This window comes from Chiloscyllium plagiosum, chromosome 19, assembly GCF_004010195.1.
Source record: "Chiloscyllium plagiosum isolate BGI_BamShark_2017 chromosome 19, ASM401019v2, whole genome shotgun sequence".
NCBI lineage: Eukaryota > Metazoa > Chordata > Chondrichthyes > Orectolobiformes > Hemiscylliidae > Chiloscyllium > Chiloscyllium plagiosum.
The window spans coordinates 28,434,848-28,458,607 of record NC_057728.1 but is presented as its reverse complement, the minus strand read 5'-3'; the positions used below and the strand labels follow the sequence as shown (position 1 = coordinate 28,458,607).

Below are 23,760 nucleotides of genomic sequence, written 5' to 3'. Positions count from 1 at the left end.
TGTGCTAAATAGATAGCAACACCGGTTAATCGATTTTGGTGGCCAATCAGATCGGCTGGGAACTCTTAAGTCATGACTTCCTTCTGCTGAGGGGCAGAAGTCCAGTCTTCAGCTTGTTTAGGCCATGGGACTATGTTTTGCTGCAGGGCAGCCTTTTTAAAAGCCAATTGGTGAATAATAGATAGAACGGATAAAGGGATAAATAAATCAATATGCCCCTCATAAAATTCAGCCCTCAGAGTATTTTGGTCACAGGACAGTGGTGTTTAGGAAGAGTTGAATGAACAATCGTGTTCCTGCTCTTCACACATAGGGAGGTACATGTTGTTAGTCATGGAGGAATAAACCAATGTATCACAGATCCAATGACCTCTTCAGAGAGTTGAGAAAGAAAAGGTGCATGATATGATCAATATTGGAACCAGGTTGGAGGTAACAGAAGTAGAAGGTAGTGTGTTAAACATGGAGCAAGGTGGGATGGAAGACAAAATTAAAAGAGTTCATATGATGGCTATGAAACAAGATGAAGGGCGGGAATTTGGAAGACTTAGAGTGCGTCATAGAGTCATACAGCATGGAAACAGGCCTATCACTCCAACTTGTCCATGCTGACCAGACATCCCAATCTGACCGAGTCCCATTTGCCAGTATTTGGCCCTCTAAACCCTTCCTATCATATATCCATTCAGATGTCTTTTAACTTTTTTAATTGCATCAACATTTAAATTTATTCTGTTATGTGCCCTCCAATAATCATTATCTTCTTCTTTTTCATATATTTATCCCTTAAAAAAATATGATGACCTCTACATTAAATATGCCCTGCAGCAAGCCAAACCATACTCCAACACAAATTGCATAGAGATATTTCTCCTCACTTTCAGAAATGATTTTAAATTGACGACTTCATTGTCTGCACAACCCAAAGATGTTACCTTTCCTCCTACTCATTTTTTCAAAGTCCCACTGCTCCAGTGTAAAGTATTTCAATATCTGATGTCCAGCTCCTTAACTCGTTTTCCATGCCCGCTAACCTTGGTGAAACAATACTTTACGTTCTCTGTCGTGTTAATGTCCTTTTCAAAATGAGGCATTCAAAACTTCACACGGTATTCTAACTGTGGGCTTATAAACTCTAACTTCTTTAAATTTATCACGACTTCTTTACTCTTGTACTATAAATCTCATCATAGGACTCAAAATGTTATTGTTCTTTTTATACCTTTGTCTACTGACATTAATATTTTCAAAGAATTAGACACACATATAAATTCCTAGCTCACTCCAACGATCTCCAGTCTGCAAGGTTCCACAACTTAAATGAACCTTTCTGTTCCCTTTTTCTCTACCTATTATATTTACCTCTCAGTTTTCCACACTGCATATTGCACCTGCTGTCTGTATTTTCGTCAAGCTGCTAAGTTTTGCTCAGATGGTCAACTTTTCCAATTCTTGTTTGTGCTGTGCCTCTGGGAGCTGGAAGCTGTTGATTTGGAGATTGCTTTGAAGCTTAAAATTAACCACAACACACTTATACACTGAAACATAAAGAATGTTCAAAATGAGTCGCATCAGATTATGGGCTGAAAAATGTCACCTCTAAATCATCTCTTTTTGCAATCCTGGTTCATAAATGTTTCCATGAATGTTAAAAATGAATTGCTAACTTAATTTTAATAACTGCCAGAATGTTGGCAAGGAGCACTTCAATTGGTAATATATTTTCAGTATGTTTTACTATGACGTCAATTAAACAATAATGAGTCATTTTGCATTTTTATAAACTAGTCCAAAAGGATATACTTCAGTGTCTACTGATGACCCTAGCAAAATATGTGCTCATCAAGAAGTCAGGTTCAACCTTATCACAAAATTAAGGAAATGGTAATTAATTTGCAGGTTGTAAATAATTCCCTGAATTACATCCTGAGTCTGAAACTCATAAAATCCTTCAAATTCTGATGCCAGTTATCATATCACATCATGCTGTTGCAAGGCAGATGAATCTTGAACACCTCTGACCTGTCTCAGTCAATGTGATGCAAAGAACAGTCAAAGGTGAATTGCAGCATGTTTTTCTACTTTCTTACATGACTTGTAATTGGAAATGTCACAATGGATACGCATGTTGATGAATGACTAAGATTAACAGAGCTACTAATACACAAATCCATCTTTAGGGAGGTCTCTTATTAAGCAATTATGCTTAGCCTCTCGATATTTCTGGTCATTGTTTAGTAAAAAAAATCAAAGGGCACCCATGCAGGTCTCTAAAATATTCTCAGTGATCATGTGCAGCTTTTGAAAATTTAGGTGGAGAATATATCTTTATTTTTAACTATTGTCTGATTTTTGCTTCGCAAGCGAATCAAAAGAGGGATTAGAATCATGTTGTGCATTTTCTGTATAGTACAGTGGCAATCAACAATGTAATCATTAAAATTCTACCAGTTTTTGCCATTTCTGCTCCCTGAGGAGGATGTATTAATGCACGATAAGACAGTTTAATAAACTGATATATCTTTTGTTTGCTTTTGATAGTTGAGGCATAGCAAACATAAGAGAGATATCACTTCAGTACTGGGACTTATTTTAGAAGCTTTAGTTCTAGAAACTTGTTTTTCTGATCCATAATGAGATGACAACCAATGAAGCTGAAAACTTTTTTTTGTAGGCAAGACATTTTTTCACACAGAATTGTTAATATGTAAGAACACTGATATTCCAGAACAGACAAAGCAATTTCTTGTATAAATATGTTTGGGATAAAATTCAATGCTGCACAAATGATCTTTCTGCCTTCCTATAGTCATATGACCTTTCTAACATGGAAACATCCATCTAGCAGCCTGTTTCAATGAAGTTAATGTACAGGTCAGGCTGTTCTTTTGAGAGTTTGTGACATGGTGGCAGAATGTGTGTTGAAAAACTGCAAAAAATAAAGCACGAACAATCAGAGGGATGTAAGAATGTTCAGACTGTAAATGCCACAACTAGCAACTGAGAAAGAACAAGGAAGCTAACTATACCCAAAACACTGGATAAGATAAAATGGTAGTAACTTCTGCAAGTGCGAATCAAAATTCATGAACTTTAGCATTTCCTCTATGTTAGTTGGCAAAACATATACCATAGAGAGTCGGAATCTTGTTGAGATAGATGTTTTGAGGTTTATTTGAATGGCTGCAATTTTACAAATTCTGAGTTATCTGATTATTTATATCTCCATACATACACATGATTGATTAACTGAAGGCAATACACTGACTCCATTGCATGGACAGTGTGAATGAAGGTGAGGTGGGTACCTTTTATATTGAAATGTCATATGTTGTGATGTCATGTAACTATCTTTCTGATCTAGAATCTATGCCACAATACAACATTCTTCCTTAACCCTCTTAACAGTGGGAACCAATTTGCAGATAAAACTGTGCAAGGATTCATATAGGTATTTTGTCTCTTAAACATTCAGGTAATGACTTGGGAGTAGGAGTCAACCAGTTCTAGTCCTTTTACATTTAGCATGACTTGTAGTTTTACTCTATGGTGCACACTAGGTATGCCTCCTGTTATTGTGAATGAATGCGCATCAGTCGCATTCTGGCATGCTATCTTCAGTATCTGAGTCGTTGTCATGTGTGATGGGTGGCTGATGATATGTAAATTGAACATGAAATGAATTCTGTTGCAGGACTTGATGCACATAAGATTGGGTGGTGAGCATGTGGGAGGGAAGAACTGTATGGATCTCTTGCCCCAAACATGAACTGCTGATAATGGTAAACCATTCGGAGTAGCATGTCGATTTAATGTAGTAGAATATCTAGATTTTCCAATGGCAAAATTACAAAATTGTTACAGATATAGAGTATTAGAAACATATAGCACAGAAACAGACCCTTTGGTCCAACCAGTCCGTGCCAAATAGAATCCCAAACTAAACTAGTCCCACTTGCCTGCTCCTGACATATATCCCTCTAAACCTTTATATTCATGTACTTATCCAAAAGCCTTTTAAACGTTGTAATTGTACCCACAACCACCACTTGGTGTGTGAAAATGTCTGCCTCTCATGTCTTTTTATAAATCTCTCTCCTCTCCCCTGAAAAATGTATCCTCCAATCTTGAAATCCTCCATCCTAACAAAAAGACAACTACCACTAACCCTCATTATTTCATAAACTTCTATAAGGTCACCTATCAAATTCTAATGGTCTGGTGAAAGAAGTTCCAACCTCTCCAGCTTTTCTTTATAACTCAAACCTTTCATTCCCAGCAACATTCTGGCAAATCTCTCTGACCCCTCTCCAGCTTAATAATGTCCCTCCTCTAACTGGGAAACTAGAACTTGACACACTGTTCCAGAAGAGGACTTACCAATGTCCTGTACAAACTCAACATGATTTCCCAACTCCTCTATTCAAAGGACTGAGCAATGAAGGCAAGCGTACCAATTGCCTTTTAACCATGCTGTCTATATGTTCCACAATCCTACCTAAGGCCCTAATGTAAGTGGCACCCTTGTTTGTTATACTAAAATGCAATACCTTGCATTTATCCAAATTGAACTCCATTTTTCAGCCCATTGAACCATTTGATCAATATCCCTTTGTAATCTTAGAAAACCTCCTCACTGTCTATCATGCCATCACTTGGAGAGAGACTTTTGAAGGTATTTTGCATCCTAAAATTCTCTGAAGAACAGAAAAAACAGACGGCAGTAATTATGAAAGCCTTGATGCATACTTTGAACCTCAAGTGAATGTAAATTATGAATGGCACATGTTCTATATTAGGGTCAAAATTGAAAAAGAGTTAATTTATCAATATGCAATAACATTAACACAGCTTGCAGTATCCTGTGACTTTGGACAAATATAGGACGATCTACCTAAAAGCAGGTTGTATTCGGCATAAGTTGATTGATCTTTTTGACCATTTTGCTTCCATCTAGGTGCATTCCTCATTCCATATTTTTTATTCCTCTTTACCTGTGGAATTCCAGTGTTTTTCCTTGAAATTGCACTTGGGCAGTATACAAGTCAAGGTGGAATAACAGCTTGGAGAAAGATCTGTCCCCTCTTTGAGGGTAAGTTGATTAAATAAAGTTCAAAGCAATTAGAAGGAACTTCAATGGAAATTATGAAGTTGTTAGACAAAGAGAGGTTCAGAGATAAGTAAATGGAGTCAGAGATTATTAAAGGTAACTAGAATTGACTTAAAAATTACTTGGTGTCTGCTTCTTTGTAGCAAATGCCTGATTTTATGATTTGCTTCAGTGCCAGCAATAAACTTGAATGGTAAATTTTGTTGGAACTGAGGAAAGGTGAACTGATAGAACTGTCATTAGAATTTAAACACACAAGTAATTTGACTTCACTATAACTGCTCCACAATCTCTGAAATATGAAATATATCTTGTTGGAATCATCATGCAACAAAAAAGCTCAGTGGAGTCTGAGTTAGCCTCTCAATATCGAAGAATGGTGTCATATTAAGGAGCTGCCACAGAGATCAATATGACTTTGTGCCATCCCCAGTTTGTCCCAAAGAATAATTTACCAATGTACTACTCAAAAGCAAGACACATCCTTTCAGGAGCAGAGAGCTAAATGAGATTCTGGTACCCTTCAAAATATTCCTCTTACAGGACAGCATTGGTAGTGGGTGTTGCCTGCTCAGTCTCCTTTCCAAGAACAGTGTGAATTGGTAAGGAATAGGATATGAATGATTAGAAAAAGTAATGACAACAATAGGCCACCTCATCATGCTATCCCATTGGTTTTCATAAGTTAGAAGTAATCACATTTTAGACTCAATGTGGGTGTAAAAATTACCACCTTTCTAATTTTTGTCAATACATTATGACTGGGTGATTACTTAGGCCCAAGTACAAAAGAGAGAACTCTGCCTCAAATTATTTTACCATCTTGCTAAATATTAACCTTTGTATGTCCTTCACCAGCTTTCTTAAAAGTTGGACATTTTAGTCCATTTTTTTAAACAGTTAACATACGTGGTTCATCATTGATCACGTTTCTCTTTCTTATCGAATTTTATTGCCGTTAAAATACCAGTGTCTGATGCTCCTTTTTTTGGGTTCTCTTGTGCTATTAGTAGCTTTGTATTCAGGGATGAAATTGGCAAGTGTAGGATATCAGCTTTGTGTGCCAAAGGGCCTTAAGCTAACATTACCCTGATATCCCAACCAGCAAATACAATGCCAGGATGCCCCACAGAGTCAAGCAATGTTCTGCTCTAAGATTGCCTTTGCACTTGTTATTTTAAAAAAGTTGGTGCCCCAAATTGGGAAGTATCAGAAAGTACTTTTATTTGGGGATGTTGTGCTGGGTTTTCCACAGAACATTGCTACAATCTCTCAAGGCCTAGGTAGTTTGTCCACCATTATAAAAGAAATAGTGTGTCTCTGGGTCTGCATTTTAACATGGACATAGATCATAGGCCATGCCTTCTGCTAGTCTGGAGCTGGACTGCTCTATGCTCCTTGACAGTGTCATGAAGTTGTCCTTGTGAGGATACATTTTGCTGTGTATGTCCATCAGCACTTTCCTTTAGCAGAGATCGTATGTGATCTGGTATACAAATTATCCTTTCTCTAATTCACAGCCAGCTGACCCATCATGTGCTGATAACCACTCCATACTTGCATCCAATGTATGTGTATGACCAATATCTCAGCTGGTGGTTGCAAGCGTCATATCAGTGGTATGACCTTTCATAAATGCTCAACTCTCTGCCTTCTTTGGGCTATCTGCTGGGAAGGCTGCACGCCTTGAGTATCTCAGGGGAAGGGGAATGTTGGTGTGTGGAAAGGGAGTGGGTGGAAAGCAAGAGGACCTTGCTAATTCTGTCAGCAGCTTGTTAACCATGCCAAATTGATGATAAGTTCAACGTCGAAAAGGAACATAACGTGAAATACTGTAGTCATCATTCATGTTCAGGTGGTGTCGTGACCAACTGACCTCATTGTAGGTGGTTGAGGAAATGTAGGCATCCTTGCTCCTGGCCAATTCTATTCTGTTGTGTTCAATTGTTTTCCACCATGTTCTTCAAGAGAGAAGTCAGAATGACATGAATGGAATTTCAGCATATTTGGATGTTGTGCCTGCCATAGCTGAATAGCTAGAGCTAATATGAAGCCAGTGAACAATTTAAACAAACTTAGATTCCTTTGTTGAGGTGTGGAGTTACCTAGATATCTGCTGCAGTACACTATTGCTTCAATTTGCAGGCAGTCCCAAGTTTGCCTACTCAAAATTTCCCCTAAAATTTTAATTAACACTCATCTCATCTCTGATTTGAGTATTCTTAACTTAGCTGATTTTCCAAAATACATAAATTGTTAACATCATTTTTTCTTTCCTCCCTGTATAAGATAAGTTATAGCACAAAGATAATAATTATTTTAGTGTAGCTTAAAGGTTATCCCATAATAGTGACTGTTTTTATTGTGATGGTAATCTGCACTATTAAAACAAATTTACATTCACTCTCTTTCTTTTGGCAGGTATAGGTTATGGAACAATACTCATTGATTTGTATCAGATTATTTATTACATCATTATTCTCACCTGGTCTATCTTCTACTTCTTCAATTCATTCTCTGCTGAACTGCCATGGACTCAATGTGGACAACAATGGAACACAGGTAACACCATAGATGGCACAGATCTTGAGAAGAATTCTGCTATTAAATTGTTTTTTACATTAATTCTTGGGATGCAGGAAGCTATTACTCAATCCTAGCTGCCTTGTCTCAAGTATAACATTTTTAATCAGTTTAGATAGGGTGAAAATCATGTATTTCATTTTCATAGAGTCATATAATACATACAGTGTGGAAACAGGCCCTTTGGCCCAACAAGTCCACACTGACCCTCCAAAGAGAAACCCACCCAGACCCATTCCCCTACCCTATTATCCTACATTTACCACTGACTAATGCTGCTAATCTACATATCCCTGAACATTGTGGGCAATTTAGCATGGCCAAATCACTTAACCTGCACATCTTTGGACTGTGGGAGGAAACCGGAGCACCCAGAAGAAAGCCACGCAGATACGGGGAGAATGTGCAAAGTCCACACAGACAGTCACCCAAGGCTAGAATCGAACCCAAGTCCTGTGAGGCAGCAGTGCTAACCACTGAACCACCGTGCCACCCTTTTGGCAGGTGTGATGGACTAAACAAGAACAAGAGGTTTCCTTGGAAAGGAAATGTAGGAATATAGGTTTAATTTGGAAAAAGATACAGAAAATTGGGCAGAATATGTTACACTTGTAAAATAATTCATTCAATACATGTAAAAGTAAAACAAACGTTTCCATGGATTCCATTTCTGAAGACATTGGTTAGAAAAGCTTTTTAGTTAAAAATCCATCCTAGCATCTCTGCTACATTGAAATCTGCAAAAAAATGGATTTAGCCAAAACAAGTCTAGAAAAAAATATAAAGCTATTACAAATATTCTGTTAAATTAAATTAATCAAGTAGAACAGACCATCACTTAAGGTCCCATGATAATAGTTTTCTTACATTTAATAAAGCATGCTGAGGAACTCAAGACAAAAGATGGAAAATTATAGGCAGATTAGCCTAACCTCGGTTGTAGGTAAAGTTCTAAAATCCATCATTACGGATGAAATTTTTAAATTTTTGGAAGTGCAGGGTTGAATTAGAACAAGTCAGCATGGACTTAGTAAGGGGAGGTCATGCCTGACAAACCTGTTAGAATTCTTTGAAGAAGTAACAAGTAGGTTAGACCAGGGAAATCCAGTGGATGTTATCTACCTAGATTTCCAAAAGGCCTTTGATAAAGTGTCTCACGGAAGGCTGCTGAGTAAAGTGAGGGCCCATGGTGTTCAAGGTGAGCTACTGGCATGAATTGAGGATTGGCTATCTGACAGAAGGCAAAGAGTTGGGATAAAAGGTTCTTTTTCAGAATAGCAGCTGGTGACAAGTGGTGTCCCACAAGGTTCAGTGTTGGGGCCACAGCTGTTCACTTTATATATAAATGATCTGGATGAAGAGACTTGGGGGCATTCTGGCGAAGTTAGGTGGACAAGCGGGTAGTTCTGTGGAGGTGGGAAGGCTATAGAAAGATTTAGACAGTTTCGGAGAATCATCCAGGAAATGGCTGATGAAATTCAGTGCGAGCAAATGTGATGTCTTGCACTTTGGAAAAAAGAATATAGGCATGGACTATGTTATAAACGGTGAGAAAGTTCATAACACCAAAGCACAAAGGGATCTTGGAGTGCTAGTACAGGTTTCTCTAAAGGTTGACTTGCAGGTTGAATCGTGGTTAAGAAAGCAACCGGAACTCTATCATCAAACACATTGACTTGGACCCGATTTACCACCCCCTGAGAAAAATAACAGGAAATAACATCAATGTAGGAAATGACATCACCACAGGAAATGACATCACCAACCCAAAGAAACCCAAACATATAAATAGAAAGCAGGAATCATCAGCAATGCTTCGTCCAGAGGCTCACTGAAGATATTACCTAGTATGGTGATGAAACGTCTGAAAATGAACCTTCCAGCTCAGCGAGCAAACCTATATCCAGAACCTCAACCTGAACTACAAATCTTCTCATAGCTCGTTAAGAAAACAAATGTAATGTCATTTAACTCAAGAGGGTTGGAATGTAAAAGCAATGATGTGCTACTGAGACTTTATAAAGCTCTAGTTAGGTCCCATTTAGAATACTGTGTCCAGTTTTGGGCCCCACCCCTCAGGAAGGACATTCTGGCACTGGAGCGTGTCGAGCAGAGATTGAATGATGGAGTGGATTCAATGGGCCAATAGGTCTTACTTCCACTCCTATGTCTTATGGTCTTATGGTCTTAAGGCATAGGACTCAAATTCAGCTTAAAGGGAAAATACAAAGTGGCATCTCAAAGTTTTGTTAACTCTTAGCAATTCAAGTAAGCATGATCAATCACAAGAACCAAACTGATCAATCATAATAAATGACAGATGGTATGTAAATTTTAGTTAATGAGAAAGAGTAGTTAATAATTTTTTTCAAAGAGAAATGACTTTAATTAAACACAATAATTAATCAATAAACCAAAGTCATAGTTTGCCTACTATAAGATACTATAAAGAGTTTGACCAGATAAAAGTTCACAAATTCATTATAAGGCACTTTTCATCAATTAAATAATTTGAGAATAACTGACTGATCTTATTTGGATAATGAACCTATACAGAGAGGTAATGAAAGGAAAGGTATGAAATTTGTAAGGTATGAAATAAGTAGATTAAGAACAGTTTAAACCCAAATACTGGAAATGGAGTTGTTGGGCTTCATCAGACAATACATAGTGTGGTAGGTATTTCTTTTTATAAACAAGAGGAATAACTTGCGACCTACATAGGGAATTTAAAGTTACATTTTACACCGAATTTTGGATACTCTAACAGTGTAACATTGAACTTTCCAATTCTATGTTAGGAGTAAGATTTTGTTTTCCATTCTTTGATAGTCTTAGAAACTTAATACACTTGTAAAAATTATTAATTTGTCTTATATAATTTTCTGAATACAATTTCACAAACCATTCACCTATGCACTCCATAAGTGTTGAGGTATACCTTTTAACAGAGTTTCCCAGAACCTATGATATCTCATGTATTTAGGTATAGGTAATTAACATTCAAAAAGTAAGCTCTTTGGAAGATGCTAATATCCTTGCTGATTTTATTTTCCTCAAGGATAACTAGTTTGACTCATTTGATATCATTGACTCAGAAATATGCCTATGAGATCTGAATAGCATAAATTTAAGTGAGAGAGATTACTAGGGGAATTTACTCAATTTGATTTAGCGTTACCATAGGGTTAAGGGCTATAGAGCACTTCATCTTTCAACAAAGGACTTTAGCAAACCAATTCTTTTCATGACCAGTAACTACATTCTGATATCAGCATTCATTTCTGTGTTGAATTAAATTGAATTAAATTGAACAAATTTCCAGATTTGCACTCAGGTTCCCCAGCTTATTGCACTAATCTTGAAGTATTCAAATTTGATCTTACACACATGCTCAACCTCATGAAATAGAGGCACAAGTCATATTGACAGTTGCATCCTATTTGATTGCTGTTATAGAGCATTCAGCTGAGTGGTACTGAGTGACACTCTCAGGCTGGTACTCTAAACCTGTCAAGGCAATGGAATGTCTGCTTCAAAGTGTCAATTGTTTGTTCAGTTGGAGCATTAGTAGAGGTGTTCCTCAGTGCCTGTGCTCATGTTCCTAATAAGAGCCATGCTTCAACTGAGCAGCTAATGCCTTTGTTCTCAAATAGCCAGTATTACACCAGATGCTTCAATTGGACGAAAGTTTTGGGTCCAGTAACTCTTCTTCAGACCCTTCTTCTGAAGGTGGGTCACTGGACTCAAAACGATAACTCTGCTTTCTCTCCGCAAATGATGCCAGATCTATTGACTTTCGCCAGACTCCTAGTATGAACTGGCATTTGGTTCTCAGCGTGGAAGACCCCTGTTTGCTGCCTTAAAAATGAATCGGGGGAAATAATAATTTCCTTCAACCTTTATGGAATGAATAGGATTCTTTATGGTGTCCAAAAGGTTAGAAGATTCAACGATTGCTAAAGTATAAAGAGGACCAAGTTTAAGCAGTAAGTGTCAATACGTTGAAAAGGCCAAACATTGGCAGAATGAAAGTGAAAGCACATTTAACAGATTTGGCTATTGCAGCAGCATTAGAGCAACAATAATGGGAAATTAATCTCAGGAAAGTCCAAAGATGATTGATAAATGTTTTAGTTGAGATACCAAATAGCTTTATGCAACCAAGTATAGAGAGATAGGGTTCTGAAAATGATACATGCTGTAAAGAATTGAAAAGAGAATGAAAATAATGATGAATCCAAATAAACTACACTGGTCATAGGTTTTCTTACTCTGAATATGCTGGTTGTGGAATCATGTAACTGATCAGTTTTAGATAATGCCTGCACTTCAATGATATGTTGACTGGATTGATTAAAATGTTATCTTGATTCACTAAGTGGTGAAGATTGATGCAAAGCTAATGACTGTGAAAGTACTTTACTTTAGGTTTGATGGTTGCAATTCTTTGAGACCATTAAAGCAGGTAATAATTCCATAAAGTAGCTAGAGTAAGCTATTTTATAAGTACTGATGTAGTCTCTGATGAGATACTTCTTCAATTGAATGAACATTCTGTGAAAAAGACTAAATAATTAAATTTGATATGAAGCTTAAAAAGGCAGCTGTGATTTCGCTATAAATAGGCCTACAGTTTATCCAGTCAGGATATTAATGAAACCTGATGTTTCTCATTAGAGCTTTAGACCAATGCTAAAGGCATCAGGTAAATTGGAGAGAGAGAAAAAAAGCATGATCTTAATGTCACATAAAAAGTTCACTTTCCATACTTGACAAGGGCTAAGATCCTGATAAAAGATGCAGTTGTGGTTAATGAAGAACATATGATGCTAATAGAAAGGTATAGTGGGGAGTGTGAAATCTCTGAAAAGAACCAGAGAACACGGTCATTTCTTTTGTCAGGTTTCATTGGAACAAATTGGTTGCCATGGATTTAAAGGGTAGGATAAAGACAAAAGTATTTTTACTCTGAATGCTGTAGATCTAATATATAGTCAGGACCGAGGGATAAGTTTTAGATAGATTTGTGGAAAAATAGGAGAGGGACCTGACATGGGACACTATTAAAGTTTCTGTGCGATGATGGATAGGCATTTGTCAATAATGATTTCAAAGAAGTGTGTGAACATATGGATATCATGATTATGAATGTTGCAGTTGATATTCTCACATGATTCCTTTCACAGAATTTCAATTAAATGCTATGAACATTTTTAACTAATCAACAGAACACAAGTTGACAATTTTCTTTTCTTCGGCAATCCATTGAAATATTTAATTCTAGATAATTGAAGGGTATTGTCGATATTTATTGGTCTCTGGTTAAAATGCAAAGCTGCTTTCTGTGCTGTGATGGTCCTTCTGCTCAACAAGTAATTGCTCGACAATTATATTTTATTCTGCATGTTTGGCTGCTTTCCATGAAAAGAAAAAGGCTTTCGTAAAAGTTGATGTCTTGATAAAAATTTGGAGGACTTTGAGATATTGCATTATATTGAGGCAGAATTTAATTCAGTAGATTTGGTTTATTTTAAAAGCAAGCCCCATGAAGGAATGGAAAGGCCTTGGAAAGATCCTGAGGGCTGTGAAGGTTCAACTGAGTGTTCAAGACTGAGATCGACTGATTACTACATATTAAAAACATTAAAGGGATGTGGAGCTGATGCAAGAAAATAGTGTTGAGTTAGAAGATTAGCCACAATCTAATTGCTGGAGCAGCCTTGAAGAACTGAATGACCTAGACATCTTCCTATTTGTTACATTTGTTTTGAAGATGTGGGTGATCTGTGCCTTTAAGAAAGTTAAAATCTGGCAGAACTACCTAACAGCACCACATGTTCTCAAAAAGATACAATGTAGCACGTGGTCCAGCAGTTAATGTGCCTGGTTGCCTGAAGACAAAAACAGATTTGAATTAGGCCAATCAGTTTAAATTAAACCCCCCAAAAACACCAAATTCCAATCAAATTTGAATTTAGTATATTGACACTCTTAAAAGCCAATGACATAATCCGATGCTTTCGGGGTATAAGACTGGGTAAAATTGAACAGTTGTGTGGAGAACTGCCATGCCACCAACATGTAGAGACTGCTCAAAAAATAGCTCTCTTAAAGATACTTTTATCAATCCATGACATGTGAAGCATAATCCCCAAGAAGAAGAAAAGAAGACATAAGAACACCCAAACAGAAGATGCGGCAGCTGGCTGGTTCTGAAAACTTGAAAGTTTGGTAAATCTTAATTGGGGGATTTTATTGGACTAGTATTGTAGAAGGGAAGGTAAAAGATAGATTAGAGCAAGAATAGCTGTTAACTAATTAAATGGACTTAAGTAAGGCATTCAACAAGGTTCCCCACGGGAGACTGTTTTTGCAAGATTAGATCTCATGGAATTCAGAGAGAACTCACCATTTGGATATAGAACTGGCTCAAACGTAGAAGACAGAGGGTGGTGGTGGGGAATTGTTTTTCAGATTGGAGGACTGTGACCAGTGGAGTGCCACAAGAATCGGTGCTGAGTCCACTGTTTTTCATTAATTATATAAATGATTTGAATGTGAACATAAGAAACATAGTTAGTAAGTTTGCTGAAGTCACCAAAATTAGAAGTTTAATGGACAGCGAAGAAGGTTCCGTCAGATTACAACGGGATTTTAACCAGACAGGCCAATGGGCTGAGAAGTGGCAGATGGAGTTTAATTCAGATAAATGCGAGGTGCTGCATTTTGGGAAAGCAAATCTTAGCAGGATTTATATACTGAATGGTAAGGTCCTGGAGTATTGCTGAACAAAGAGACCTTGGAGTGCAGATTCATAGCCCCTTGAAAGTGGAGTCACAAATAGATAGGATTGTGAAGAAGGCGTTTGGTATGCTTTCCTTTATTGGTCAGAGTATTGAGTACAGGAGTTGGGAGATCATGTTGCGGCTGTACAGGACATTGGTTAGGCCATTGTTGGAATATTGCATGCAATTCTGGTCTCCTTCCTATCGGAAAGATGTTGTGAAACTTGAAAGGGTTCAGAAAAGATTTACAAGCATGCTAACAGGGTTGGAGGATTTGAGCTACAGAGAGAGGTTGAATAGGTTAGGGCTGTTTTCCCTGGAGCATTGGAGGCTGAGGGGTGACCTTGTAGAGGTTTATAAAATCATGAGGGGCATGGATAGGATAAATGGACGAAATCTTTTCCCCGGGTTGGGGAGTCCAGAACTAGAGGGCATAGGTTTATGGTGAGAAGGGAAAGATATAAAAGACACCTAAGGGGCAACTTTTTCATGCAGAGGGTAGTACGTGTATGGAATGAGCTGCCAGAGGATGTGGTGGAGGCTAGTACAATTGCAACTTTTAAAAGGCATCTGGATGGGTATATGAATAGGAAGGGTTTAGAGGGATATGGGCTGGGTGCTGGCAGGTGCGACTAGATTGGGTTGGGATATCTGATCGACATGGATGAGTTGGACCGAAGGGTCTGTTTCCGTGCTGTATGTCTCTATGACTCTATGCCTCTATATTTTAAGAAATGAAGCTGGTAAGTTTTACTTTAAATAGTTCTTGGCTTCTCGAATTTTCACAGGTTACTACATAGGATAAATCTTTTCTGAGTTGTTCTGTGTTAGGCATGAGGGTTTATCCTGTGTCATAACACATTCTTATGTAATTGTCATAATAGTAAGAATACTTAGCAAATGTGGAAATCAACTAATTCATCAAGATTATGATTAATCAAAATTAACTGTTAAATCACAAACTCTAAATGGCTGATCGAAGATAATGTGGCATCTTGTACCTCCCAGGTACATATCCTTTGTGATGAGAGTTTTAAAAATAGACTATAGTAGTTCAAGAATTAAAAGTGATGAGTGATTGTGCCACACAGGACAATGCTACTATATCCATATATATACTATATATATGTTGCCACATATATAAAAGAATTCCATGAGAGGAGGAATGTGGCCACATGGAAGGTATAGGACACGCTACAGGCAAATTTAATATTGATTGAATGCTCAAAATGATGGTTAAATTCATCGTCCATGATTAGGGTGAAAGTGATAATGGGGCACGCACTTCATTTTAACTATTATAAAGAGTCATCCAGTCTTCAAATGTTAGCTTTCTTTCTCTCCATGAATGCTGCCCGACCTGCTGTGATCTCCAGTTTTTGTTTGTTTCCAGAAAGTGGACTGTTTACTTGACTAAAGGATCTTATAGCAAAAAATCAAACTCTGACAGGACAAAATGGCGATAGGACAACAAGAGTCCTCCCTGACAAAAAAAAGGAACAGTTAGAGGCCATAGTCTTAATTATTGACTAATAAAATAAAGACCACAGGACTCTGTTGGGCCAGAAGTAAAAATGGAAATCTTCATAGTTGTGAATTTTTGGTGACTGCTAATAAACTTGAGGATGACCTAATAACAGAGACAAAACAAAGTGAATTAGATATTTGGAGAGTGTTTGGAGTTAATCTAAGGTAGTAGACACGGGGCAACCAGTTTTGTCTCATAGATGGATTTGTACTGAAAAGCTCCCTGAAAATGGAGCATTGTGAAAATAAAATGAGGAGTTTTAGGGAATGGTTGAGTGACAAAGATGCTAGGGTGCACTTTCCCTCAGCTGGATTAAGTCATCTTAAAAATCTTTTGATCACAAAGTCATGTTTTTACAGGTGAAACTTTTCAGAGAGAAGTATCTCTGAAGATATCCAAATGCGCAATGACTATTGGAAGGAAACCAAACCTGACCAAGTGTGTTAATGGCCTGAATGATATTTCAAGGGTATCTTTTTTTTGTGAGATCTGTTTTCCTTTGTCACTCAACCATTCCCTAAAACTCCTCATTTTATTTTCACAATCTGTTTTCCTGAAAACAGATTATGTCCAGCTGAAATTTGATCAAACAATGTTTGATTGTTGCCTAAAGGCAAACATTTAGGTATCTTCATCACGCATTAACTTTTTTAAAAGTATGGTACGACAGAACTGAGAGCTATGATTTCGATAAGTCAGGCTGTGGAGCTTTTAAATATAGCAGCATAGGTATTGAAGCAGGGTAGGTCTGGAATAACTCAAGGGACTGAATTGTTTACTCCTGCTCTCAGTCCTTATATTATTACTTTCTAATTTAAAATGAATTCGGTGTGTTACTTCTAAACTGAAATAAGTCATTGTAGAAAATGACAGACTTAAAGAAACCATGCAGTTGTGAAAATTGGCTAATTGGTTGTGCACACACATAAAATCAGATTATAATTTTAACTTGTTAGAATATAAGGTAACATCTAAATTAAATGATTTTTTAAAGGAAGTTAAAACATTTAAGAAAATTAAACCTGAGAGATTCATACTGAATTTCCTGTCTTTGGGTAACCCAGAGTATCTTAACATAGCCAATTTTAATGTTGCTTCTTGTAAATCTTCCCGATGGGGTGTTCTTATACAGCAGGTTTCATAATATTGCCAAAACAAAAACTGCTCCCTGCTCAAACTTCCAGTGCTAAACAGGGGACATTAGCTGTGGCAAAAATCCCAGTACAAATTCTTCCATTCAATGAATCAGTTTTGAAAATCTTGCCCAGAACAATCAATTGTTTTGGAGAAGACAACCACCCTCCTCTGAAGCTGAGTTCTAGCGTAGTTCCAAGATAGAAAATCCATCTTGTTGGTTTGATATTAGCCCCCAAAAAACTGTTAGCATCTAACTATTCCTTACTTATGGATTTACAGATAACTGTGTGGAATTTACTAAGAATTCCTCAGCTAGCAATTGGACAAAAGGAGAAAATGCCACCAAGCCTATCATTGAGTTCTGGGAGTAAGTAAAACTCAATTACTACTACTAATGAAATGCTACTACATTTGTCAGTTGAGCTAGTTTGTCTCAAGAAACGATGCAGTATGTTTGAGTATGTAGGGATAGACAAAATTACAGTCAGTTCCATGGCCCTGAAATGATATCGCTACGCATACATTTATGTTCATCTGAAATTCCTTTCTCTGTGACTGATCGTAGATTAATTTCAAAGCCAGTATTGAATATTCCTGATTATATCAAATGGCCATGGATAATGAGTAAAGTAAAAAATGACCTTCCATTGGGAATGTTTAAAATGGCAATGTAACCTGCCAGATTGCATTCAATACCTGCTGCTTCCAATTCCTCACTGCCTTGGCATTTCAAATGACAGAGAACAAGGTCATCTTTGTACATTTAATGGCAGTAAAGATGCGTCAGCTCTTTCAGAATGGTCACAAGTTCTCCTTTTCTTGACTTTGAATATTTGTATTAACATTGTTTCTCTTAGCCTTCTGCTCACAAGATGATATGCAATGAGGCATGATTTTCCTATTTTTAGTTGAAGGGTTTTCTCAAGTGAGGTTTCCAATGCCAGCACTGCCATGGCTCAGAACGTATTTTCTTATTAATTATACAACTGGGTTCTTGGATGCCTTCCTCGTGGAACCACGCAGCCAGAGAAGCAGAAGTACACACCACTGCAGGGACCTTCTACCATTTGTGTGACTGGTATCAGCTGTGAGCCAGGGGCCAGCCCTCTTGCTGTGGTTCACGAGCCTCAATTTTCAGATCATGGTCCAGAGGAAAGGAATGCTTGTCTCCAGCTTCATGGATATGGGTTTGGAGGTGTCACTGGACTGTGAGATGGTTAGGAGGGCAGACCTTTTTCCTACAAGCCACAACATGTGGTCATGTCACCAGACCCAGGCAGCCTGAATACAAATTGTAACTTGGGTCAGTTGTGTTGTGTCCCAAGTAAAACAGAATACCCAACAATGCAGGAAACGGGTCAATGAACTTCTCACTCCAAAAGGGTAACTTCACTCAACGATGCTACTCACTCTAATTCTGCCACTACACATAGATTTCACCAAAGGCTCATAGACTATATCCCTTAGTAGTTATTTTATATTCATTCATGGAAAGTGGACAAACTGGCTGGACCCATGTTAATTGTCCATCCGTGGTAACCCTTGAGAAGGTGATATTGAGCTGCCTCCTCAAGCCACTGCAGACCATGTGCTGTATCTCTAAACCCCCAATGAGAGGGAATTCCAGGATTGTGATCCAATGACAATGTAAGACGGTTGATTGAGGGAAAAAAAATTGGTGGGATGGTAAATAGTGAAAAGGACAACCTTAGGTTACAGGATTAAGACAGGCTGATCACTGGCAAATGCAATTAAATTAGGATAGATGTGAGATGATATACTTGGGCAGGACAAACAGGATAGGGGAATACATGATAAAGAGTAGGATCCTGGGAGCATGGAGGATCAGAGGGACATTGGTGTACATGTTCACCAATTCCTTAAACTGGCAGGGTAGATAAATAAAATGCTTAAGAAGGTATATGGAATACTTTCCTTCATTAGATGAGGCAAAGAGTTTAAGAGCAGAGAGATCATGCTGGAACTTTGTAAAACATGGTTAAACCACAGATAGTGTGCAGTTCTGATATCTGCATTAATGAGGGGGGCAAAGTTGTAGTTGAACTGAAGAGGGCACAGAGGAGATTTACCAGGACAGTGCCTCAGTTGGACAATTTTAGTTATAAAGAGATTTGATAAACTGAGGTTGATTTCCTTGGAGCAGAGGAGATTGAGGGGGTACATGATGAAGATGTATAAAATTGAGAAGCACAGATAGGGTTGACAGGAAAAGACTTTTCCATTTGCTCGGTGGATCAATAGCCAGGACAGCGATTTAAGGGAAGGAACAGAAGGTTTGGAAGGGATGCAAGGAAAAATGTTTTCACCCAAAAGGTGGTAGGAATCTGGAACTCACTACCTGCAAAGAAGTGGAAATCCTCAACGTTTAAGAGTTTAGATGTGTACTTGTGATGCTAATATTGGAAAGAGATTTTAAAGAGGAATCCAAGTCCTGTGCTCAGTAACAAAAATCGATCTTTAATTGGTGCTCCTTTACCATGCATGGGAGTCTGATCTGAATCTGGCTTTCACGTGGGGGCCAGTTGCCCCTCAAATACAGCTCTGGTCAGAGGTGAGTGACATTCTACCTTTTCTAACAATGTACAGGATATTTATACATCCTGCATTACAATGGTTACATGCAACAATTGAGATCAGTGCTTGCCACATTCCCGCTGATCTACATGTCCAATCCTGTGAATACACGATCAATGATGGACAATTTCATGATCCACTTGAGATCCTCCCATCATCTCGTGATATTTGCCAGACCCCCCACCACCTGTCCCTGAATTCTTACAATGATTGACCACATTCCAACACCAATTGTTATGTCTCTTCCTAAACATTTGCCAGCTATATCAAATTCTTGCTTATTACTAGTGACTTTTCAAATTTGGTCATGCAATTCATACCCCTTGCTAATCTTAGTACAGAAGATTAAAACGAATGTTAATTTCTGCCAGTTGTTACAATATTTGTAATATCAGCTCTAATATATGATTACTTATTAGGTTTAACGTTGTATAACTTTATACTATGATTCTAAAACTGGCCCCCACTTGAAAGCCAGATTCAGATCGGACTCCCATGCATGGTAAAAGAGCACCAATTAAAGATCGATTTTTGTTACTGACACAGGACTTAGACTCCTCTTTAAAATCTCTCTCCAATATTAACATCCCAAAACACACCTAAACTCTTAAACGTCGAGGATTTCCACTTCTTTGCAGGTAGTGAGTTCCAGATTTCTACCACCTTATGGATGAAAACATTTTTCCTTGCATCCCTTCCAAAGCTAACAATTTCGGGAACAACTTCCCTTTTATCTGACATGTGAAGCAGAAGTTGTTTAGTCTCTCGGTCACAGTGACCCTGTTTCAGAATTGTTTCTGCCCCACCTTGCTATGTTATTAATCTCTTGGTAGTCTGATGATGTTACCTTGTTTATACCTTTTTGTTGTTCTGAGCTTGTGGATGGAGAAAAAAAGTTTCTTCAAGGGTGTCTTTGCATCTAAGCTAACTGCCTTCAGAAATTTAATTGCACAATATCTAATAAATGTAAACTTCTATTTATTGTATGTATTTGTAATTATAACTACTTAAAAAGCCTCATATCAGGTAGGTCAAGTTTTCCCTTTCTCTTTCATGTAAAAATCAAAAATCTCAGATCATACAGTTTTCATGCCTTATCAGAGTCTTACTGTTTGCATTCTCTTCCCATCTTACTAAGATTTAAAGACATTTTGTTGTCTGTCTGTGAAAGCCGTGATTTGAATGATATGAAATGCAGCATAAGCTAAAATTTCCTTCATTTGTCTGGGCCAGTTATAAAGAAAACCCCAAGCACCGAGTTGACCTATATCTTATGGTAATTGACCTTGTCAATAATGCCTGTTTTCCAACTCTTTACCGCCTGCTCATTAACCTTTAATGATTAACCCTTAATGGCATGTTTTGAAGACATCATTTTTGATCCTACCACTGTATCCACCCTGAATCAAGGCCTCACATAAGGACATACATGTTGTCCAATAATCGCAAGCTGATAATACATGTAAAGTTTAAGATCAGCTATGCTTAACTGGTGACAGATTGTGCATGGATTTCAAAGATTCTTCAGTTCTTACTTCATTTTTACCCATCTTGTGGATATTTCTTCAGCAGTTTTCCCTCTCTGTCTCCAATTGCAATCTTTTCCTTCTTCTCACCAAAACCAAAAGTCAGTTTCTCTATGGATTACGTATCAGTGCCTTATCATTTAACATATGTTTTTGTGCTCTTCAGGGCCACCGTAATCATTTTGTCAAATAGGTGTACATGTCAAGTTTGTAGATGACACGAAGATTGGTTCAAGTTTGCAGATGACTCAAAGATTGGTGGAGTAGCAGAAAGCATAGTGGACTGTCAAAGAATACAGGAGAACATAGATAGACTGGAAAGTTGGGCGGAGAAGTGGCAGATGGAGTTCAATCCAGGCAAAGGTGAGGCGATGCATTTTGGGAAGTCTAATTCTAGGGTGAATTATACAGTAAACGGAAAAACCTTGGGAAAGGTTGATGAGCAGAGAGATCTAGGAGTTCAGGTCCATTGTACCCTGATGGTTGCTGCACAGTTGGATAGAGTGGTCAAGAAGGCATATAGTATGCTGGCCTTCACTGGATGGGCTATTGAGTATAAGAGCTGGCAGGTCATGTTAAAATTGTACAAGATATTGGTTCAGCCAATTTGGAACACTGTGTACAGTTCTGGTCGCCACATTACCAAAAGGATGTGGATGCTTTGGAGAAGGTGCAGAGAAGGTTTATGAGGATGTTGCCAGGTATGGAAGGTGCTAGCAATGAAGAGAGGCTGAGTAGGTTATGGTTGTTTTCATTTGGAAAAGGAGATTGAGGGGGGACCTGATTGAGGTCTACAAAATCATGAAGAGTATAGACAGGATAGATAGAAATAAGCTTTTTCCCAGGGTGAAGGATTCAATAACAAGAGGTCACACTTTCAAGGTGAGGGATGAAAAGTTTAAGGGGGATACACGCGGCAAGTACTTTACACAGAGTGTGGTAGGTGCCTCGAATGCGTTGCCAGCAGAGGTAGTAGAGGCAGGCATGGTAGATTCATTTAAGGTGCATCTGGACAGATGCATGGATAGGTGGGGAGCAGAGGGATACAGATGCTTAGGAATTGGGTGACAGGTTTAGATAGTGGATATGGATCAGTTCAGTTCCTTTGTTCTTTGTTCTTTGTCTGAGGTCTGTTCTTCAGTGCATTTTCGCTATTCATTCCTGCATGTTAGTTACTTTCAATGTAGCAACTGTCACTGCACTCTTACATCAGTTTCTCAAGATCATGCCATGCATTCTTGACTTTCGGGTGATCTTTTCGAAAGATCAAAAGTCACTGGAGAGTACCTGTGCACCTTCCTCACATGGTCTAGTTTTCCAAATGGTGGCCAAATCAGCCAATTCAGTTTCCTTACAAAAACTCTCAGGGCTCACATAGCTCCAAGAGAATACTGTTAATTATCTAATTCTATTCATACTTTGATGTCATTGGATATATTCCATTGCATTAAAGTCAAGGTAAGTAATTCCCATTTCCATTTGATGCTGTCACCTTTTTTCCCCTGTTACTGTGATTTTTTTCCAAAAGTAGCCCCGCTAGTTACCATTACAACTGATTCAGGAACACTGCAGAAACCTTACTGTCCAGAATAGAGAGCAAAATAGCATATTTTGACAGTAATTTTAAAAGAGACATCAAATATTATTACTGGGTGATTTCAAGCATTAGTGAATTTTGAATGTTTGGCCTTACTTACATGAGATACATATAATTTCCGCAAATGTAACTTGCTAGATTTACTTGCTTTTCCTTCCTTTCAAAAGTATTCCAAATTCGAACTTGACAACAACTAATTTTGTGTACAGCCCCTGCAGTGTTTGGACTAATGGATTTCAACTAATTTCCTCCAAGACAATCTATCCCAATATTTCCTGATACAAATTAAAACCATCTAGACTGTTTGCTTCCATTGGCTCTTGCTTTAAATTAAAATTTAAATATTTAAATTTATTTGACCTTCATCATTCAATTGAATTTTCCATTGTGTGTTTATGCATATATCATGTAATTTTATCAATCCCAGTTTCAGAAAAGACTTTGCCTCCACAAGACTTCCAGCTCCCTTGTTGTGTTCATGAAACCTATGGATTAATAATATCCACACCACAACATATCTCACAAGGTGTGTGAGAAGATTTTAAACTGACAGTAGGAAGAGTTAACTCTGCTGGTCTCGGAAGGAGCAGAGCCCAGGTTACAAGCTGATATCATGTCATACTTTCATGAATTAAATCTAAAAAACCCTGTCAAAATCTTTCAATAATCTCAAGCTGCTATTCTAAATTTCTATCCTCTTAAAGAAAGCATCTTCTAAGTAGGTATATGGACAAAACATTTCTCACTTGAAGTTGAAATTGGAAAAAAATGGTTTAACCTGTTCTCAAAAAAGTTAAATCATTTTTTTACAACATTTTTTCTACATCACCTTTAAAAAAATTCTAAACTTTTCAATGAAGATTTGAAAGTCTTGAGTCTATGATACTTTCAGACCA

General features: G+C 37.7%; 1 protein-coding gene across 2 annotated transcripts in view; it reads left to right on the top strand.

The window, feature by feature from the left end:
- LOC122559632 (sodium- and chloride-dependent GABA transporter 2-like) overlaps positions 1-23,760 on the top strand; it is an 83,712-nt gene that overhangs the window by 7,753 nt on the left and 52,199 nt on the right. Inside the window, exons 1-4 of one of the 2 annotated variants that reach the window (XM_043709431.1) lie at positions 2,025-2,058; positions 4,958-5,092; positions 7,532-7,672; positions 17,426-17,513. In XM_043709431.1, the coding sequence (XP_043565366.1) occupies positions 2,040-2,058; positions 4,958-5,092; positions 7,532-7,672; positions 17,426-17,513 (383 nt within the window). In that variant the 5' untranslated portion in view covers positions 2,025-2,039. Of the gene's footprint in view, positions 1-2,024; positions 2,059-4,957; positions 5,093-7,531; positions 7,673-17,425; positions 17,514-23,760 lie in introns of those variants that run through there. The other variant, XM_043709430.1, reaches the window with a different exon arrangement.